The sequence below is a fragment of the Pteropus vampyrus genome, unplaced genomic scaffold (assembly GCF_000151845.1).
Source record: "Pteropus vampyrus isolate Shadow unplaced genomic scaffold, Pvam_2.0 Scaffold91, whole genome shotgun sequence".
Lineage (NCBI taxonomy): Eukaryota > Metazoa > Chordata > Mammalia > Chiroptera > Pteropodidae > Pteropus > Pteropus vampyrus.
This window is the reverse complement of record NW_011888872.1, coordinates 8978438-9000706: the sequence shown is the minus strand read 5'-3', so window position 1 is coordinate 9000706 and position 22269 is coordinate 8978438. Positions and strand designations below refer to the sequence as shown.

The 22269-nt window shown below is 33.8% G+C and overlaps 1 protein-coding gene and 1 pseudogene across 22 annotated transcripts in view; both read right to left on the bottom strand.

The window, feature by feature from the left end:
- Positions 1-2789: 2789 nt before the first annotated feature.
- Positions 2790-22269, bottom strand: part of NRXN1 (neurexin 1) — a 1047547-nt gene continuing 1028067 nt past the window's right edge. For 19 of the 22 annotated variants that reach the window (XM_023532814.1, XM_023532816.1, XM_023532823.1 and 16 more), the window contains one exon: positions 2790-6524. In XM_023532814.1, coding sequence (XP_023388582.1) covers positions 6217-6524 — 308 coding nt within the window. In that variant the 3' untranslated portion in view covers positions 2790-6216. The remainder of the gene's footprint in view (positions 6525-22269) is intronic. The other 3 variants (XM_023532821.1, XM_023532829.1, XM_023532835.1) reach the window with 2 other exon arrangements.
- Positions 20869-20987, bottom strand: LOC111742317 (annotated as a pseudogene).

Below are 22269 nucleotides of genomic sequence, written 5' to 3'. Positions count from 1 at the left end.
CTTAACATTTTAAGTATGTTAAGCATGCTGCTCAGGGTTCAAGGACCATAGACCACGTATTTATCAAAATGCACAGGTATTACAGTACCAGGGAAATCACAAACACCTGGAAACATTGACATTATAAAGAAAAGATATATAAGTATGAAATATTGATTCCATTGAATATTAGTTTCATGAATTGTTTTTACTTTTTAAAAAACTTGGATATTTTACTACGCTGGGTGGCATTTTAGGTACTGACATATTTGAACTCAGTAACATTTTGAGATAAATGAAGATTGATGAAAAGAAATGCACGAATGATTCAGAAATAAAGTATAATAAATAAACAGTATGTTGTTCAAAATGAGAAGAGATCTATATATCTGATCTAGCACAGATAGTTCTAATCCAATTATGGAATTGAATCAAGTCTTTCATAGTAGTCTCTCTAGAATCAAACAAAATCCCAAGATGAGGGAAAAAAAATTACAAACGATTTTGAATTATTGTATATCAATTGACAAAAGAAAAAAAGTTCTTACTAAAGAGACTCCTAAAATTTTAAAATCTTAGTTATTGTGACAGAATGGAAAGACATGGAAATCTAAAAGAGGTCTTGGGCCATGGGACTAACTCTGCCCTTTAGTAGCTGACTGATTTTGGGCAAATATACCCCTCCGAGCCCCAATTCTGTGTCTATGAAATGGGTGACAAATAATAATTTCCCTCATAACTTTTAATGTTTTTAAAATAAATATCAAATATGTTAAAATGAAATCAGTTTCCAATACATTAAGCTGTAATGAGTTCTGAAAATGTGAAGTATTATTGAGAAAATAGCTATACATTTTTTAGAACCATATATTTAATATTTTTGTGAATTAAGTTTTGTAGAGATAATACAATTTTAAATAGGATATGCTATTTAAAGGTATCTTGTGCTTAAGTTGGGTATATTGAAAGGTCCAGAATACAGAATATTTTATACCATAATAGCAATACAAAAAGTTTTAAGAATTTTGCCTTAAAAAATTAAGAACCTTTCCTACTTAGTTTTTTGATTGTTCACTTTGTTCGAGTCAAATTCATTCGATTTAGATTTTATCTTTGTGTGTGCGTGTGTGTGTGAATTATCTCATAAGCCTTTTAGGGTATTCTACAGGAACCAGGTGAAAGATAGTGAGAAATACCTACCTAATAGAATCCTTTAGCCCATATTATAATTATTGTTTATTTGCTGATATTTACTTTGGGAAATTTATAGACTATGTACCTCATGTTTCTCGTATGGGCTGCTAGGTTCAAAGAAGGAAGTATTTAATAAATATTAATGTTAGTATTAATTACCATCCCCAGTGGTTAAATTGTTAATATGAAATTGTATAATCACTTGACAACTTATTTCATTCCCCTAAGAAGGGTTAGTTCTGTGCCTAGATGGTTTTTTCTTCTTCATTTTATTCTTAATTTCAGAAAATCTTAATTTTTTACATTTTTCAATACATAAATCCAAAAAGTAGAATTTAACTTTTACCCCATGGCAAAAGTTTTATCTGTGCTTGCAACGGTGATTTTTAAAATATCATCCTATGAGGTTGCTCTCTGGTCCCAACCTTTCAGCTCAGCTCTCAGATTCCTCATATATTTCTTAGCTGCCATTTGGAAGTTTAGATGGCATATATAAATTTCCATATAAATAATATATTTGGTAGACTAGATATGTTCTAATGAACATGATGTATCTCACATGAAAAATAAATGCTTATACTTTTGCTGAAATCTATCTAAATGCAAAATGAGCATGAAATAAATTTGCACCCACTCCCACAATCTAACAAAAATAAATATTCAGGAAACACAAGCTGTACTGTGTTTTTGAAACTGAAGTATTACATACGACACTACTTATTTTACACAATTTGGATGACCTAGCAAAAAATCACTGAAAATTTTGGGTCAGATATTTTTTGCTTGATTTCTGTACAGGTTTTGAATCATTTACAGAAGTGAAAATGTTCACTCTCTCCCCAAGAAAATACTCCCCCACATGGATCTGCCAAATGTTATAACTATTGTTAGAGGTTAGTAACCCCTGAAGCCAGTCATTGGGCTCGGGGGATCTATGCTCCACAAGTAAGAATCCTTGGTTTGTTTACTCCTGATAAAATTTATACAGTCAACATCTTTGAAATTTCATACATTTTTTAGCTAAGCTAAATTATATATACTTTAAGATAGACAGTAAGATGTGGGTTGTTCCTGTTAACATTTAAAGTTAATATTAACATTCAAATTGATATTAAAGAAATAACATGTCTAGAATGATGTGGCACAAAATGGATTAAACATTAATGTTTAAACCTTTTACTGTGGAGAAAGAGAAAAAGACCAAACTCGTGCTTTTCTGTCAGGAGATTATTTTCAAAGGCCAGAGTTATAAAAGTTACCAACTAATGAGCTAAAACTTACAGAAAGTAACTGATGGGTCATTTGATTTCCAAAAAGTCACTTTGCATTTGCAGAAAAACAAATATAGTTATATGGAAAATGAACAGCTATATTTCTTTACATACTTTTTTTTTGTATTTTTACTTTTCAAAGAGCTAAACTTGAGCATTTTTAATCTGTTTTCTCAAATTTATTATTATGAAAAACAACAGTATACAAGTAGCTACTTTTTCCTTTCCATTGTGCTAGGCACATTAGTAGTTATTCTTCACCTTATTACCCTATGAGGTTGGTATTATTACCCTTAATTTACTAATGAGAAAAGGAAGTCAGAGAAATTAGGTAACTCATAGCTAGTGATAGAGTTAGAATTCAATCATAGATTTACTTAACTTGAATTACATTGCTCTTTATAGATTTATGAAATCATTATCCTTATGTTGTTTTCAACTAGTTCTATGAGTTTGTAATTTCACGTATAGCAAGATGAATAGATGTAAACAAACATACATTTTCAGTGGCTATATCTTTAAGTGTACGAATATAGAAGTGCTTAATGAATATTAAAATGGAGGAAAAACAGAGTTGGTATTCTCCCCCTGCTTGTCTAATGGCTAGTTTTCCTTTCAAGTGCAGTCTTCTGTGTCATTAACCCCAAATGGTGCCACATATACTTTTTAAAATCAATAAATCCACAGTTATATTAAGAAATATTTTATTAACAAAACAGTAAATTCCACTTGCTTAGCATTTCCAATAATGGATAAATTGGCCTTGCAACAGAAAAACAAAACAAAACAAAATAAAACCCTTAGATACCCAGTCACACAGAGCACTAGAAGGGGAGGGTCATGTGGCCTTTCTTTGATATCTTAGGGATTGACCACCTCACACATTATTGTAATATGTTTGTTTGTTTTTTTAAAGGCAACACATTACATGGATAAAAAAGAAGCAGACTCGATCAAAAAAGTTACAATCTAGAGATGTAATCAAATTTATGCCAGGTAGTGTGAAATCCTCTATTAACTGCAAACTATGCGTGGAACCCTGATACTTTTGGTATGAAGATACTTGGGATTTTATGTTCCTCTCTTTTCTTTCTCCATTTCAAAGAAAGAAGAAAAAAAAATTGCTAGATTTTGTGTAGGCCAATAACATTAGAAATATTTTTTACTGACAATATTATATAGCATTGCATGAAATTTTAAAATTTATGTTGGAAAGAAACATTGAAATCAATCCCAAACAACAACACATTTCATAGATATACTGCTTAAAAATACCATTATTTATTTTACTGTCATATTTTAGAATCTTTCCAGATGGAAACTAGTTCAAATTCAGCAGATCAAATGGAAAAGCAACTGTTTCTTTTTAAAACCTCAAGATGTAAATTAGTGGTTTTGTATTTACCTCCTTATTTCACTGGCTTTCCCTGAGTAAGACTGAATGAGGGGGAAAAAAAAGACATAATTTTTTTTTTAACCTAGCAAATTAAAAAAAAATCTGAACTACAAATAATGGATATAAAATTTTAGTTTTATACTTCTACTTTCTGGGTCATGAAAAGCCTTTAAGACTTTTCATATACAACAATTACTTGGCAACCATAGATAGTGGTGATTTGCTATAAATTGTACATGATTCTAAGGTGTTGTATGTCTGAAATCCAGGCCACTTGTTGGCTTTTTTCATCAACTAAAGTATTACAAAAGATGTTCTACATTTTCTTTCTTTTTTTTTTTTTTTTTTTGCCTTTGCTGATTAAAGCTAATTGTAAAGGTATTCTCTTCTATGAAATCTAATATCATTTTAGGAGATGTTAAAGTAATGCGACCAATTTTCACTGAGGCACCATCTTCTAACCTAATAATGCATTTCCTTGCATTACCTTCTCATACTGATAATTTATTGCTATAAACATCATTGAAACAATATGCAAAAACAAGTGTATGATTTATACTTTCCTACTACTTAATGTGTTAAACTGAAACTATGTTTAATGATATATATCTAAAACCAGAAAAGTTAAAATAGTCAATAATCAACAGATAGAGAAAGATTTTTTAAAAGGAGAGTAATACAGAGTCAAAAATTACTGAAAATACTTTCTTAGTTGAGAAAGTGTTTACTTTCCAAAATGTTTATCATGCACATCAGGTTCCAAGAAAAAATATATATTTTATTGGAAATGAAATTTTCAATTGCAGCAGCCAGGGTTAAGGTATAGATCAACCAATTTTGCTTTTCTAACCTCCCCACATAACGATTCATATTCATGCAGTGAGATACCATTGATATTCTATTTGATAAGAAAAGGTTCCATTTCATTAGAGACTAAAATCCTCTCGGAGTTTCTTGGGAGCATGATCTCAATGAAGCAAATCACCCTATTTGTCATCAATACCTTGGCACAACTATCCTCTTTCCTCCTTTTCAATTCGTCAGTAAATATTTGCTATTATACGTATGTTTGGGTCTTCCATCATATCTGATGGATTCCTCTGGATTCATGTGTGTATGTGTGTGTGGATGTTTGTGTGTATTTGTGATTGTGAATAATGAATGTATGTGGGAAATGTGAGTATTTGGGGGAGAAAAAAGGTTATAAGATACATATGTATATATTTTACTTTCTAATTCACATCTTTCATACAAATACTAAAAATTAATTGCAACAGAATGAAGGCTGTACATGTAAGAAAAAAAAAAGTAGCTGAATCTTTTTATATACATTCATACATATCTTTCTTAGAATAAACACTACATCATAATTTTATTTAAAAAAGTAATTGTGGCAATTTATAATGGTGGCAAAAAAAGAGAAAAACCCTGAAATAATTGTTTAATTGTTGCTCTGATGTCATAAAACTCCCTATACTTAGCAACACTTATAACATTGAATTTACCAAAAATGGCTGAAGAGCAGATATATTTTGCATTTTCTATACAACAGGCTATAAAACGTCACTTACCACAGTCCAGAAAGCACACAGAGATGGATTTTATATAAACATATGTAATAACATATTAAGCGTGCATGAAAATTTCCCAGTGATTGCATCTATGCCCTCTTATTTTTTGTTTTGAAATTTTAGTGTGAAAATGTGCCTTATATTTCACATTGTTGAAAATAAGGCCTCCATAACTTTTTTTTTTTTACCTCACAACCAGAAAGGGGCTTTTTGAATGTGTTCCTACACAAGTCTTCAAAAAAGCCAGCACTTTGTTTCAAATGCAAGTTCCAACCACTGCTCCAGTAGCGCCAGGTGGCAAACTCTTAAAGGTTTGCAGGTCGAGTCACTCAACATGACATAGTCTTCTCTGGCAATGGGACTAACTGACTTCTCAGGAAAGCGCTAGCACTTTGGCTAAATCCAGGATCATAGGTAGCTTCTTTTTTTTGTGTGTTGTGTTTTGTGTTGTTTTTGTGTTGTGCCTTGATGTTGTAATACTCCTTTGCTTTATGAATGCGTGCAGTCATCACTGTCTTTTAGAAATGTTCCAGCAACATAAAGACAGGCAGAGTAAATGAAAACACTGTGGATGTTAGGGAATTTATTGGCCCCTGTTTTTTTTTTTTTTTCTTTTTTTTCTTTTTTGGAGAAACAAGAGCATGAGATACTTGTTTTTATTTTTTAAAAACAGTCTTTCCTTCCTGATTGCATTCCCTGTCTTCTTTTGTATGTGCTTCGTAAAAAGGAAAGTAAATAAGTTTCTATTATGTCTCAGATAAAATGAAGACTATTTCTATACAAGGGTCTTTTTAAGATCTTGGGATCAGACGTAATACTCTTTATCCTTGTTTTTCTTATTTTTGTTGGCGCTTTTCGCACTGCTGGGTTGTTTTTCCTTTACAACGGCCCCATTGGACTGTGCTGAGTTACTGATGTAGTTTCGACTCTCGTCCACATGGTATGAGCCTTCATCCCGGTTTCTGTACTTGTACATGGCATAGAGGAGGATGAGGATGCACAGGGCAGCAGCAGCTACAATCCCCACCACCATGCCCGTGGTGCTGCTGGACTCCCGAATCACTTCTGCTGAGCCTGGGTATGGCTCTCTCCCGCCTGCCCTGGTTGGGTTGGCTGTAGGAAAGAGAATGAGAATAGAAACACAAAGTGATTACTGAGTTCACTGAATGCTTGAGACCTATATTATCATTTACCATCTATTTCTGTGTCTAATGGAATAGCACCTACTACTTCAGGAAATGTATAGTGCTGTTAAATGTGGCCATCTCTGTGCATCATGGTCCCTAAAAACTAGGGAGTGTGAATTCAAGCACTTGGGGAAGAGGTTGTCACGTTTTCTTTCTCAGAGATCAATTTTGTTAATAAGATCTTGTTAGTGCAGGCCCAAACAAAGGGCCATGTTGATGTGTTAGGTGAAAAACCATAAATCCAACATTGAAAATAAAATCATAAGGACCCTACCTTATAATATTAGAAGATATCACTTTAAGATATTGATACAGAGTATTTAGGGATAACTCTAGACTCTGAATCAGGATAGCTAAATTTGGGATTATTTAAGCAATCAGATTGCCTCATGCATAATGAATACAGTATTGAACAATAATATAACACAGTCATTTCGAATGGTCTAATTGCCTGCTCGTAAAAGTGTGATTTTAGTCACATCTTTACAAACTAAAACAGAACTAATTCCTTTTCTGTTGGAGGTTTATTTGTTTACAAAAATATACATGCATATTATTCATCCATTGATAGTGATCGAGTGATCATCAAGACTAAATTTGGGAGAATAAAATAAGAAAATATTTTTATGTTTTATAGATGATCTAGATTGGTTTTGAGTCAAAGTTCAGTACCTAGTGGATGATAACAAATAAAGGACTGGCTAGGTCACTTCAACTGTAAAACCCTCATTCAGTCTTACCAAAGTATAAAGAGTATAAAAGCTCTTCCTTGGGAATAAGGAATGGATTATAGGGTGCATCAATTTCTTCACGGCCTCATTAGGCACTGAAATTGACCATAGATAGGGAGAAAACATCCTGGTGTTTAACTTATAGATTAGCGGAGGCGAAGGGGTGACTCTTTTCCTCTACATAATACACTTAAAATTTTTTTGAAAGAATTTTAAAAAAATAGGAAATATGGAGAGAGAAGATTCTATCCCATCTCTGACCGTAGGTCATTTTTCTGTATGGATTGTGTTTTCTGTTCTCTGAACCTCCTCCCTCATCTTACAAAAAAAGATGACTTTTCAGATGTAATGGACTAAAAATGTTATAATTTTCAAAACATATTCTCTGTAAATTATGCATAATGAATTTAAATAATCACCAGATTGCATATATGATATATATGTATATGTACATATGTGGCGTGAGTTATGTGTATACACACATCAAAATTTGAACAATTTGAGAAGACTAAAACTGTGCTTTTATTTCATTTCTATTAATTATTTTTAAGTATTTCTACAAAACCAACCATAGCTCTCTATACTTCTTTGTAATTACATTTTCAAACATCACCAAGACTTCTTCTGCCTACACTCTCCTTCCCTTCCCAAATAAGGCCTTACAAATATCACCACAAAGTAATAGCTTTCAGTCTCAAAGCAGCAATATGCTGTTATCTGGAGTTATAAAATGCAGCAGGTAAAACCTTTTTATGCTGAATATGTCACTCCTTTTACAAAAGCCCATGTAATGTTGCTGAATACAAAGCCTTGGAGTTGCTTCTATGGCCAAGGTAGAAGGAGACAAAGACTATAATCCGCGTTTGATTACAGGAAATTAATTTCCTCTCAAGAAGAATAGAACCTACTGCAGGAACTCTGTCACTACTCCCCTACCTGACAAACCAAAGGTGGCACTTTCTCTTTCAAATACAGTCATCTTTGCTAAAGTCTTCCAATTAGCTCAGCTGCTAACTTTCACTAAATGACAGCTTTCTACTTGATCGTTTTGAGGAGTATTCTTTTACCATCATGTCACAAGAGCTGAAAGGGATTTTATATAAATGTTAGCTAAATGTTCCTCCCCACACCTGATGGAATGCTTTCATTTTAAACACATTTTTATAATTATCTAACTTTGTCAGAAGAGAATGGAAAGAATGAAGATAAAATCCTGTTCATACAGTTCATGACAGTAAGACTTGAGAGTTTTAATAGAATGTAGGGTTTAATTGTTCTATACTACAAACATATATGTACATTCTTTCTCAGATACTGGTATCATAAATACAGTATCTTTTCCAAGAATTTAATCTTATTTTTATTTTGCTTAAATATTTCTGATATGTTTTCATAGCACACTCACAACATTTTAATGTTAAAACTAGCATAAGAACACAAAGACCAAAGCAAAGCCTCAGAGGCTTCAATTTTGCCACATAAACATGTGAGAAACACCACCTATTTAAGGAAAATACTTCTCTTATTTTGCAACTCCAGCCAAAACGCTGCTTAAGTCACATATAGACCTTAAAGTAACTCTGTAACCCAATGTAAATAAAGATTCTAAATATCATGTTTTTTTAATAATCAAAAAAAAAAAAAAACCCAAGACCCAATGAAGAAACATTTTATCCTTTTTCTCCCTGATTCACATTAAAATTAATAACTACCATAGACATTCTTATAGGTCTGTTTGGAATATGTAATTTCTTCTATATCTAAATGATTATTTAAAAATTTTGTTTCTTTTTATGCTTCTGAAGGCCAAGTGATTTTTTTTTAACTTTGGTGCTAACACAGATGTATTTATACACTAAAGTGTTAATAGGACATCTCTCCCAGGTGTGCAATAAAAGGCTGGAGAAATTTAAATATATTCATGAATTATAAATGTGGCTTCACTTACTGTCATTAATAGTTTGTTTTGATGATCACTGAAAAATCTCTAAGGAAATTTCATATTAATTTGAATGTAGATACTAATGGAAGTGGCTAAAAAATCTAATTGCTTATATAATTTGGTTAAAATCTTATATATAAAAGAAATAGTTAACTCTTAACCATTTATGACATTGGGAAAAAAGGAATTTAATCATAGAAATTCATAAGCAATTCATATAATTAATGGATTTAAGAATTTTGCATTCCCTTTACACTCCATGATAAACGAAATCAGATATTTTAAATAATTAAAACAGTATCCGTTTTTTCTCAGAGTGCTAAAAAACGAATAAATGAACTACAATTTACTTTCACTCTGTTACCCTTTCTTTGACCCAGCATGTGATGAGAACAACTTAAAAAACAAACAAGTAAAAGTTAATAAAGGAGGGGAGCTAAAAGAACAAAATACATACAAATTAGCATAAGTCCTCAAATGCAAAAGTTAATTGTATTGTAGGTAAAATTAAGCTAATGTAGCCAATGCATTATATTGGGCCCAGAGGCACAAAGAGCCCAGGTCAATGGCAAACTTCAGTAAGACTGATGATGGGTACCAAAAGAGCCAGGGCATGTAAGGGTTACTCGATGCGACCAGACATAGGTGAATATTTACCTTTGGTGGTGGCACATGTATTTTGATTTGAGGTTAGGGCACAAGCTAAAAAGAGTAGATGAAATATCCTAGGTGTTTATTTCCATTTATATATCTTCTATTTAAGTAATTCAATGGATGTAGTAAAAAATCATTGTGAGTTACACATAATTTATATGAACACTATAATACATTATTTTACTTATCAAAGTTTCACCATGTTATCCTATCTCCATTTTACTGAAGGATGAGTGATATCACAACCCCTCAGGGTCAGGTGGAATGAAGTGTAAGTGCAGGTCTATTACACGTGGGAAAAACACACCTTAATGGCAATATGAAGGCTTTTGATTTTTGCTGGCATTTTTGCCTAAATGATTCAGAAGCTATGATTCTACTGGCAAGGACAAAACTGTTACAAGGGTTTTAACCTCTTTCATAAAAGCCACTTTTCAGCCAAATGGCCATGGCAATATTTCTGAGACACGAGTATGGGTAGTGTTATCTTAAAGGATAGATGAAAATTGATTTTTAATTCTCTCTCTTCCTCTCCCTCTCTCAAATCTGTGGCAACATCTGATGGTCTCTATTCTTGCACATGGTCTGCTTTGGCCCAAATTTATCAAGAATCCTGTATGCTAGCTCTATAAATGTTCTTGTTTTTTATTGTCTAATTAATATTGTGATTACTTAGGTAGGCATGGTGTTAGGGTACTTATTAAGTTATTTCCACATTATACCTTAAAACCAATTTATTTATATCAGATAATAACCCATTGTGGAAAATGCATAGTAAGTGCAAAAGATATATCTCAGTGCCTTGTCATATAAAAAGAATAATAAATGCATTTGTTGCTTTGCATAAAAAGTAAAATATTTAAAATTTTAACTTATCCTTAAATTTACTGAGATAGTTATTTTAAACTACCAAGACAGGAAAAGAAATTGTTCTGATGTATATTCTTTATTTTGACAGTCCTTGGCACTGTATCTGTGAAAGAGCATCCTATCTTCAAATAGGAACTAATTTAGGTCCCGCTAAGAAACACCATGGGATAAACATGTTTAAGAGACACATTAGGCTATATATATATATTACAGATAACTGTTTTTGACAGGCCTCCTTTCTTACCAGCTCCTCTGGTCCTCTGTCATCAACCCTATGTTTCTCTCTATTATTCTTCCTACTTCATCCCCCTCTCTACCTCTTCTGTGCAACCCTCTCCCAGCTCATGACTTATCCTTGAAGGTGGCTCTCAGAGAGCATAGTGAGTGTGTCCTTGCTCACTCTCAGATTAATGGAGGTCAGGCCAGTGGGGTCAGGATCTTTGCCTGTCGGGCTAGGTGCATTACTCAGCAAGATGGCAAAGAGTGATAACACTTATTGCCAAGTTCTTAACTTCAAAGCATAATAAAAAATAGCCCCTGCTGGCAAAAATGTCTAAACGCAAGTGTTTAACCAGAGCACAGTCTTTGTGTCCTACATTGGAGGAGTGCTTTACTTTAAAATTAACTTTCTAAATTTGTTTACAGAATAAAATTATATGCTTTATCAAATGAAATATCTTATTATCAATAAAAAAAAGCTCTTATTATACAGATGGGGATCTGAGGAGCACATTAAGCCATTAAGTTTTGCACTGGAGCCTATATTTATCTGTTTGCCACTGTTTGATTGTACCTAGTCATAACCTTAGTATAGGCAAGTAGAGAGTATAAAGCCCATATTTACTTAGCAAGATGATTCATAACTCAAGTTCTAAATTACTATACATTTTGAAAGGTAAATTTTTGAACATTAATGAATTTTTCCAAAGAGGTTTCACTTTGCAATGGAAAGTGTTTGGCATCCTTTGGTTATTCTTTGAGGCTAGAAACATAGCAATCAAATATTATTAAAAAATAAAAGTGCTCTTGATTTATTCTTTTGCAATACTGTGTGAGAAATGATGCTTAAAGTCCTAATTCCTGTAACATATAAAGAAGGTTTGGTAGATGATGGTGAGACCTTATATTTTCACTGACGAGTTCACCAAGGCAATAACCATGCCATCAGATGTTCTTTTTATCATTCAAATTGTCATTTTTATGAAACTATTTTGTATACTTGGATGAGCTGTTCTTTCACTGTAATCTTATTATATTTATGTTGTTTCCAAAGTTAGCTTTGTAGGGCGAGACTCTGGTTTCCAGGGAATTTTTATTGCTGGTTTTATTTCTTCAATATAGATTGTTAGTCTACAGGCACATCAACCATGACTCTGTCACATCAAGGATGAAGCTAGGGTTTCACTATGTACTGATGACTGTGAAAACCCAGCTTTTAAGCTTTAAGAAAAAAAATTGTAAGAGATTTCTAATCTTAAGTAATAATGAAGGATAAAACATACCAATATAAAAAATGGAACATGAGCTATATATTTCAGATCAGGAGGGGTATATAAAGTATATCCTGTGTTACAATAATCTTTTAAAAAAACTATTGGCAAGATCCATTTATTGATTTTTTTCTCACTAGTCTTTGAACAGTCTTTCAGGTTTTATCATAGATTAAATTAAAAGTTAACAATTTTAAATTTCTTTCTCCACCCCACCTAGGAAAAAGAGCTGTGTAAAATGATCTCATTAGACCAGAGTTCTGTACTGTGTTTTAATAGATGTGGAAGTTATTATATTTCTAGGCTAGCCTTGAAAATGATTTCAGATTTATGGGGAAAGATTTGACTTTTCCAGTACTCAGTTTTATTAATATTGTGAAAAGAAAATTGGAATTCTAGCCTCCTGGGGTGTTTGTGAATTAAGATTAGTACAGTCTTCCACCCATCTCCAAAAATAAAATAAAATTTATTATTTTTTTCTATTTTAGTGCTTCAGTACAACTTGGGTCAGAAGAAAGTAGGATGCAACCACCCGCAAGAATACGTTTAAATGCTACAGCTGCAAGAAAGCAGGTAAGCAATGATGCATTTGGTATTAACTAATTTCAGCTCACAGTGTGGTTTACATAGAAGTGACAAATTCTGACTGTTTCAAATCCCTCCCTTCCCACCAACTCCACCCATGCCCTGCACATTCCAAAGTTTGTTTCTGCAGGTCAGACAAAAGGCTTGAGAGTATATGTCCGATACATATTAGCCCTTCCAATGAACTGGAGTTTCAGAAAGAACTTGGAAATCAATAAGCCTTCCTCACCCACATGGCTGCTGGGTCTAACATTTCCCTCTACTACTTTCAAAGCTGCCAAGGCACATGTTTGAAAGAAAGTGCAGGGACCACCACTGTGGGATTGAGAGGATCATTATCTTCACCGGAAATCTAGGTTTTGCGTGGGAAGGGATGCTAGACAAAAAACTCATCACATGCCTGGAGGACAGAAAGCACCGACTAGGGCGGGCAACTGCCTCAAATGGCACCACATGAAACAGAAAAGACAATGGACAATCACGCCCTGGGTGACTTGGGGCACACTAAAACTAATAGAGGAACACACACCTCTCCCTCATTGCTGGGGGAAGCCATAACATCATGGCATTTACAGAATCCTGTTCTTCAGTTACCCTGTACTTTGTAAACTGTGTGTCCACAGCTTAGTCATCTGCAGACTTCATAAACTTTTTACATGGTTACATAAGGTTTGATTAGAACCCTTGAAAGTGTTATGGTGTTTACTAAAGTGTCTATGTGACTACTATTCTCATGGTCCCTCACAGTACACCCGCAGCTGCCTATTCAAATTTGTCTTCCATTTTTCTCAAAGGAAATTGGAATTATAATTTTATCGCTCTCCCCTAGTCCACTCCCCGCCTCCCCACCCCCCATATACCGATAAAAGTTCTACCTTCATGCCTGGCTCATATGACCGTTTTCTTTCTGCCTAGCTGACTACTACTTAGGTTTCCCTGTCTTTTATGAAGTTTTCCTGTCTTTTATGAAGTTTTCTCCAAGAGTATTCACTCTTTCTATTAATAAATATATAGTGAGTGATAGTTCCAGGAACTGTACTAGATCCTGGAGGTGAAGTAGATAACCAAACACACTTGACATCCACCCTCATGGACCTTTAAATATGATGAGGAAAAGTCATACAACAAAGAATCTCACAGTTAAACTGAAGGCAATAGCTGGAATGCATATGATGAAGGAAAAGGTAGATACCATGCAGGAGTAGAACAGAAGCTTCTGTTTAGACTGTAGAGTCAGGAAAACCTTTCTGAGTCTGCGACATTTATGCCGAGACATGGAAAATGAGTGGAGAGTAGTCAAGTGAAAAGTGAGCAGAATCGTCTTCTAATGAGAAGGAATAATATGTGGAATGACCTCAAGAAAGGAAAGAGCTTGCTTTTCAGAAAATAAACAAAAGTCAGAGTGGCTACAGCATAGTGAGTTTCGTGGGAAAGAGAAAAATTTTGCAGGTAGACATGAAACTTAACATACAAATTACAGACCATGAAATAAAGTCATACATGATGAGATCAGCATATTTGACTCCGTAAATAATAACAACTTTATGTAAGAGAATTGTCACCAACAAAGTGCAAATGCCAAGGAGAAAGAGGGGAAATATTTGTAGTACATATGACAGAGCAAAAGTTAATATCTCTAAGATACACAGAGTATGTATCAGTTGACATGAAAAAGACAACCCACTAGATGAATGGACAAAAATACACGTGGGAAGTAGAGAACAGAAGATCCAAACTGGAGATTAAATGTAGGACAAGATGCTCAATTTCACTAGAATAAAAGTCAAAATAAAATAAGGAGAATTTTTTAAAACAAATTTGAAGGAATAAAGAAGAACGAAATGACAATATTGTAAAACGGAGGTAATACTGCAAGGTGTTTGTTATGATGTTTGTGAGAAAAGAAAAAGGATAACAAAAGATTGGTAACAAGGTTATGGTTGAATAAATTATGGCACACCCATAGTCTAGAATTTTTACAGAGTTAAAAACAGAAGTTAGAATTAAATCTGTCGACCTGAAATATGTCCATAATATATTAGGAAAAGAGAAAAGGAAGTTCAATTCATATAGCATGCTTTCATTTTTATAAAGCGAGAGAGAAAAACAACCTGTATTTATAGATGTTTATAGAAACCTGGTGAAAGATGTATGAAAGAGTCATGCCAGGTTCTTACTATTGGTTAATGTATGGCGATAAGAAAAAAGGAAAACGTAAAATTAAGTAGAAAAAAATTAAACATTTTCAATTACTATTTATTGAGCAACAATTTGCCAGGTACCATATAAGATGTTAAGGATACCAAGGTGCCCAAGACAGTTATAGGTTCTACTTTCTTAAAACTTACAGCATATTGGAAATAAAATAGAAAAGATAAGAAAAAAAAAAGACAATTTTAAGTTTAAAAATTTCAGTAACACAGGAAGGCATAAAAATTGGGTACTAAGAGAAATAATAATGAGAGGGGAGATTTTAGAAAGAATCATCAGTAAAAGGCTCTCTGATTAGAAGGTATTTGGGATGAGACTTAAAGAAGAGAAGGTCTCAGGCTTTCTAGAGTGGAATTGAGAGGATCATTATCTTCAACAGAAATCTAGGTTTTGCATGGGAAAGGATGCTAGAGACACACAAAACTCATCATGTGCCTGGAGGACAGAAAGCACCAACTAGGACAGGCTACGGCCTGGAAAGCCACAGAGGATTTCTCAAGAAGGAAGGTATGAGATAGGATGGCTTAAAGATGGCGAGAACAGAATCACGAAGACATGTTTTATTTCTGCTGGGTCATTTCTTCTGGACTAGATTGCTAGTCTTCCAGTCTCCCACGACTCTATTTCTCTTTTTACCATTTCCCTCACCCTCCGACATCTAATGAAGATTGAACAGACTAGCTGTATGTTATTTTGACTGATTAGAGGAAGGAGTTTTTCTCAATTTATAAATTTTCGGGAGTAGGTTGGAAGTAGGCAATCATTAAGAGTGTGAGAAACTTTTGATTTCAAAGTTTAGAGTAAAGGTAATAGTGAGCAAAACACTGGCAATATCATTGCATACTTCCTTATAAAATATTTTTACCTCAGCACTTCCCTAACTCCCACCCCTAAAATATCGTCAGAAAATTAATTAAATATAACATTTATTTAATTAAACCAGAAATCACTTCTGTGCAAATTGGTATCGACATGCATCAATGCAAGTATCATAGCTGTATTTATCTTCCCTATGCCTCTAAGCAATATGTGCTTAATTTCCAATGAGAAAGTCCTTAAGTTATTTACAGTCAACCAAATTAGCAGTCTTTGGTTTGATTCATTTAGGTGCCTTATTTACATCAGCATCATCTGACCCACAGTACTACAAATAGTTGAGAGCTAACTTAGAACTCTTCTCACATTCAGCAGAGTAGCTGCAGAAGTTTCTAGGGTACTTTTAATTCCCGTTGCTATTAGACAAAGTTGAAAAGGGCCTCATCAGTCAGGTCGAAAGCTAGGGAGAGTCTGTATGTGTTTTTCATCAAAATGTATTACCATTTCAGAAAATGCAAGAAGAGCTATATTTTGAAATGTAGATGACACTCTCCGTTACTCATTTCTATTCAACTAAGCTCTTCCATAGTAAAATAACTTCTTTTACTGGCAACTCATTGACTAAAATACCCCAAAATACATACACTCAGAAATCACTTTTCTTAAGATGCATTTCACATTTTTACATATAGTAAGTTTCACAATCAATCTTTACACAGAACAAGAGGATTAATTCCAGGGAATCCTCAATTCTGGACTAGGAATTATAGCTAGAGTAAAAAGGAGAGGGAAGGAGGGCAGGAGGGAGTGTGTATGCATGCACGTGTACACGTAAATACTGCAGCGACACTCCTTCCAATCCTCTGACTGAAGTAGTTACAGTCACCGTTTTTCTCTTTCATAATTTATAGGTAAAGTCAGATTTTTGAAGAGCTCCAGGGAAGATTTCATAATACCTTGGGGTTAATTTACTTAAATATGTCGAATTATCAAAACCCTCTTTCTTAACAGTACATGGATTTACCCTTAGCAGATATATTTTCACATGATTTGTCAACTGATGTTCAACATGGCTGCTATTACTTCACTGCAAGGCTTAAATTGCTTTTCTTAATTTATTTGGTTAACAACTGTTACTTTTACTGAATTATTATGTGGTAGGCTCACTGCCTACCACATAATAATTCAGTAAAAGTAACAGTTGTTAACCAAATAAATTACACAATTTGGTTAACAGTTGTTAACCAAATAAATTACACAAATAGATCATTTATACCTCATAATAACTCTGTGACATAGATGTTACCACTACTTTACAGGAAAGGAAACTGCGTCTCAAACAGGTTCTATTATTTAGGCTTCATAGGTGCCACAGCCAAAATTCGAACTCAGGTATGTCTATTACAGCATTATATATTCAATGTGACTGCGTTTATGACTGCAGAATAATTCGGTAGTATTCTCAATTTTATCCTTTCCCATAGAACTGAACAGTTTAGGCCTCTTGTATAAGCTGCTGTCCAGTTCTCCTTCTTCCAGACACATTTCACTACATCTCCTGCCATGCATCTGTTCTTTCCAGTAAAAGGATTTTGCATTCCCACCGATTCAGGAAAGCACTACACAGTCGTGAAAAGCATATTGGACATTCGGTTCTAGTCCAGGCACTGCATCTAACTTGGTGAATGACCCTTGGCAGTTCATTGTCCTCTGCTAACATTTTTTCAATCAAAAACATAATGGCGATACATTCTTTGCCTCCCAGGGTCACTGTGAGGATCCGGTCAGGTAGGACGATAAATGTGCAAGTGCTCTAAGGGGGATTAAGTGTGATGCAAAAAGATGGTCCAGTTTTTTCCCTGTGTCTTCTACACAAAAGGTATTTGAATCAGCAGCTGTCCCAAAAGTAGATAATTTTATAATATGTACTGCATGCCATGACTCAGTCACTCTGACAGTGACTGCTAAGGACATTATCTCCATAGGAGTCAGTGTATTTAGGGACTTCCATGAATGGAGGCCCTGCAAATTCAGGTGGCAAACAGCCATTTACATTGCAGGACATGTTGTTTCAGGCCATTAATTGTCATGTTGTTTCAGGCCATTAATTGTCAAGGTGGACCTTGTTTCTGTTTATCCGCGAAAGTCTGTCTTTATGGATCGGTGCTCTCTGGCTCCTATGGTTAAAGTAAATTAAATTTCTTTTCAAAATGTTATTTTATTATATATTTTTAAGTATCATGAAATCAATCACCTAAAACCACTCTTTAGTAGTAACTGACAGCAAGGCTTATCTTGGAAATGATAATTCTTGATTAGGTTTTAGGGTTTCTTTAAAAAATTATTTGGTCACTTCTCTTTTTCCTCCTTTCTAACCTGATCTAGAATTCCAAGGTATACTATAGAAGTAAGTGCAGAGTTGTATGCTGGATCCTATATGCACTGCACCTCAATCAGGTTCTGTATAGCAACTACATAAGTTCAGGTCATTCTGGGTAATAAGGTAGTGTACAGTTTTCCTGATTTTAAAACTAGGTCTACTCACTTCAGGTGATCATTTTTATATTCCTGTCAGAGAAGCTATTGCCGTCTCAATTTTCTTTTGTTGGGAAAAGATCACATTCTTTTTGGTGAAAGTGCAATAGCTGAGGTGAAAGATTAGACAGCTTCCCCACTGAGCCCATTAGAAGGAAGCCTGTCAAGCCTAGAATTGGGAAATATGGAAGACAAGCCACCCGTCATGGGGGGAGGGCGTGTGGTTGGTATGCCAGTTAACTCCTGTGGCCCAGAGCATTCCTCAATGTCTTAGGAGGAAGAGCAAGCGGGTTATAAGAGCAGACAGAAAAGCTAATCATTTTCGTTTTGTGGGGCAGAGACCCACATCTTTTTTTCCACCAAAAATAAGAACAGCAAATGATATGTGCCCTCTTCCCATCCTGGCATCCTAAATTTATCCAACTGAAACACCGCTCTTGTCTTACTAGTTTCACAATGGATACTGAGAAAAGTTTTATGCTGATAGAATCCAGAAGTACTCTTAAAACTGTCTAAAGGATAAAGTACCAATTACTAACATTTCCCCTTCTTGCTCGAGATACAGGCTGACTTCCATTTATGATATTGTTTACTCAATTAATTTCCTAGTACTGCTAATAAAAACTAATTTATATTATCAAAGTTTTTATGTGGCAGACTCAATGCTAAGTGCTCTACATACATTGTGTCTTTTATCAGATGATGTCATGAGTATTTAATATCATTCATGCCATTTTGCAGATGCACAAAAGCAATTACACAAAATCAAGAATGCTTTGCTTCTGATTATACAGCAAGTGGATGAATTAGGATATAAATTCAGACACTCTGACTTCCAAGGTTTGCTCAATGAAATGTGAAATTTTAGTGTGCACATAAAAGCGGCAACATTGGTACTTCTATTTCTACCAGTATTTTTAAAATTTAATTTATGGTCTGGCTATGCTGGCATCTTTAATACATTATTTTTTAACAACTTAATAAAATATTCTTTATTTTTCTAAGTTTCATTTATTTTTCAATTTACATACAATATTTGTTTCAGGTGTACAACATGATGATTAGACATTTATATAACTTATGAAGTGATCCATTTGATAAATCTAGTACCTATCTGACACCATACATAGTTATTACGACATTATTGACTATTTTCCCTACAACTTTACAACTCCATGATTGGTTTTTATTTTTTTCATGATTGTTTTCATAACTGGCAATTTGTACTTCTTACTCTTTTCACCTTTTTCATCCATCCCACCAACGTTCCTCCCATCTGGCAACCATCAGTTTGTTCTCTGTCTCTATGAGTTTGTTCATTTATTTTGTTTTTAGATTCCAAAGATAAGTGAAATTGTAAGATATTTGTCTTTCTCTTTATGACTTATTCCACTTAGCATAATACCCTCTAGGTCCAACCATATTTTTGCATATAGCGAGATTTCATTCTTTTTTTTTTATGGCTGAGTAACATTCCATTGTGTATGTATGTGTGCGTGTGGTGGTATGTGCGTGTGTGTAGTACATATACACACACATACACACTACTTCTTTATTCATCTTTCGAGGGACACTTAGGTTGCTTCCATATCTTAGGTATTGTAAATAATGCTGCAATGAACTAAAGGGTTCATATATCTTTTGGAATTAGTGTTTTGGATTTCTTTTGATAAATACCCAGAAGTGGAATTGCTGGGTCATATGGTAGTTATATTTTTAATTTTTAAAGGAAACTTCATACTGTTTTCCATAGTGGCTGCACCAATTTACAACCATGCCAACAGTGCACGATGGTTCCTTTTTCTCCACATCTTTGCCAACACTTGTTTTTGTTGATTAATAACAGTCATTCTCACAGGTGTGAGGTGTGATATCTCATTGTATTTTTAATTGCTTTTCACTGACAATTAGTGATGTTGAGCATCTTTTAACATATCTGTTAGCCTTCTGTATGTCTTCTTTTGAGAAATGTCTATTCAGGCCTGCTGCCCATTTTTTAATGGCATAGTTGTTTTTGTTTGTTTGTTTGTTTGTTTTTGGTGTTAAGTTGTATGAGTTCTTTATGTATTTTGGATATTAACCCCTTATCAGATGTATCATTGGCAAATATTTTCTCCCATTCAGTGGATTGTCTTTTTGTTTTGCTGATGGTTTCCTTCACTGTGCAAAAACTTCAGTTTGATGTAGTAACATTTGTTTATTTATTTTTATTTCCCTTGCCTGAGGAGACATATCCAAAAAACATATCACTAAGAGGGATGTTAAAGGGTATATTGTTTATGTTATCTTCTAGGAGTTTATGGTTTCAGTTCATGTTTTTAAGTCTTTAATTCATTTTGAATTTATTCTTTTTTTTTTTTAGGCGAGGCAACTCTTGGTTGACCTCACAGATTACAAGGACCTTGTCAGTTTACAATCCCTTTTTTTTTTTTTTACCACCTACAGCACCTGGTCTTCCAAGGTGGTCTCCTACCCAAGTACTAACCAGGCCTGACCCTGCTTAGCTTCCGAGATCAGATGGGATCAGGCTTGTTCAGGGTAGCATGGCTGTAGACAAATTTTTCTTGTATATAGTGTAAGAAAGTGATCTGGTTTCACTCCTTTATATGTGTCTGTCCAGTTTTTCCAACACCATTTATTGAAGGGACTGTCTTTACTCCATTGCATATTTATGCATCTTTTGTCATAGATTGACCATATACATATAGATTTATTTCTGGGGTCTCTATTCTGTTCCATTAATCTACATGTCTGTTTTTAAGCCAGTACCATGCTGTTTTGATTACTATAGCCTTGTAGTATAGTTTCATATCAGGTAGTGTGATACTTCCAACTTTGTTCTTAAGATTGCTTTGGACGTTCGAAGCCTTTTATGGTTCCATATAAATTTTAAGATTATTCTGCTTCTTCGAAAATGCCATTGGTATTTTAATAGGGATTGCATTGAATCTATAGATTGCTTTGGGTAGTATGGCCATATTAAAAATGATAAAAATGCTCTTCCATTTATTTGTATCTTCAATTTTTTCCTTCAATGTCTTATTTCCTAAGTATAGATCTTTTACCTCCTTGGTTAAGTTTACTCTTAGGTATTTTTTAATGCAGTTGTAAATGAGATTGTTTTCTTAATTTCTCTCTGATAGTTCATTATAGGTGTATAGAAATGCAACTAATTTCTCAATACTAATTTTGTATCTTGGCACTTAATTTATTCTAACAGGTATTTTTTTGGTAGATTCTTTAGGGTTCTCTCTATATAGTATAATGCTATCTGCAAATAATGACAGTTCTTTTTCCTTTCCAATTTGGATGACTTTATTTTGTTGGATTGTTGTGACTAGGACTTTCAATACAATGTTGAATAAAAGTGGTAAAAGTGGACATCTTTGTCTTGTTCATGATCTTTCAGCTTTTCATCATTGAGTATGTTAGCTGTGAGTTTGTCATATATGGCCTTTATTATGTTGAGATATGTTCCATCTATTCCTACTTCGCTGAGAGTTTCTATCATAAGTGGATGTTGGATTTTTATCAAATTCTTCTTCATCTACTGATCTGACCATATGATTTTTATTCATTTTGTTTGCGATGTATCACATTGATTGATTTGTGGATGTTGAACCATCCTTGTATACTGAGAAAAAGTCTCACTTGATCATGGTGTATGATCTTCTTAAAGTATTGCTGAATTCTGTCTGCTGATATTTTCTTTTTTATATTTAGTGGGGTGACATCGGTTAAGAAAAGTATATAGGTTTTAAGTGTACAGTTCAATAATGTTATATGTATATTGCATTATGTGTTCACTATCTAAAGTTAAATTTTCTTCTGTCACCA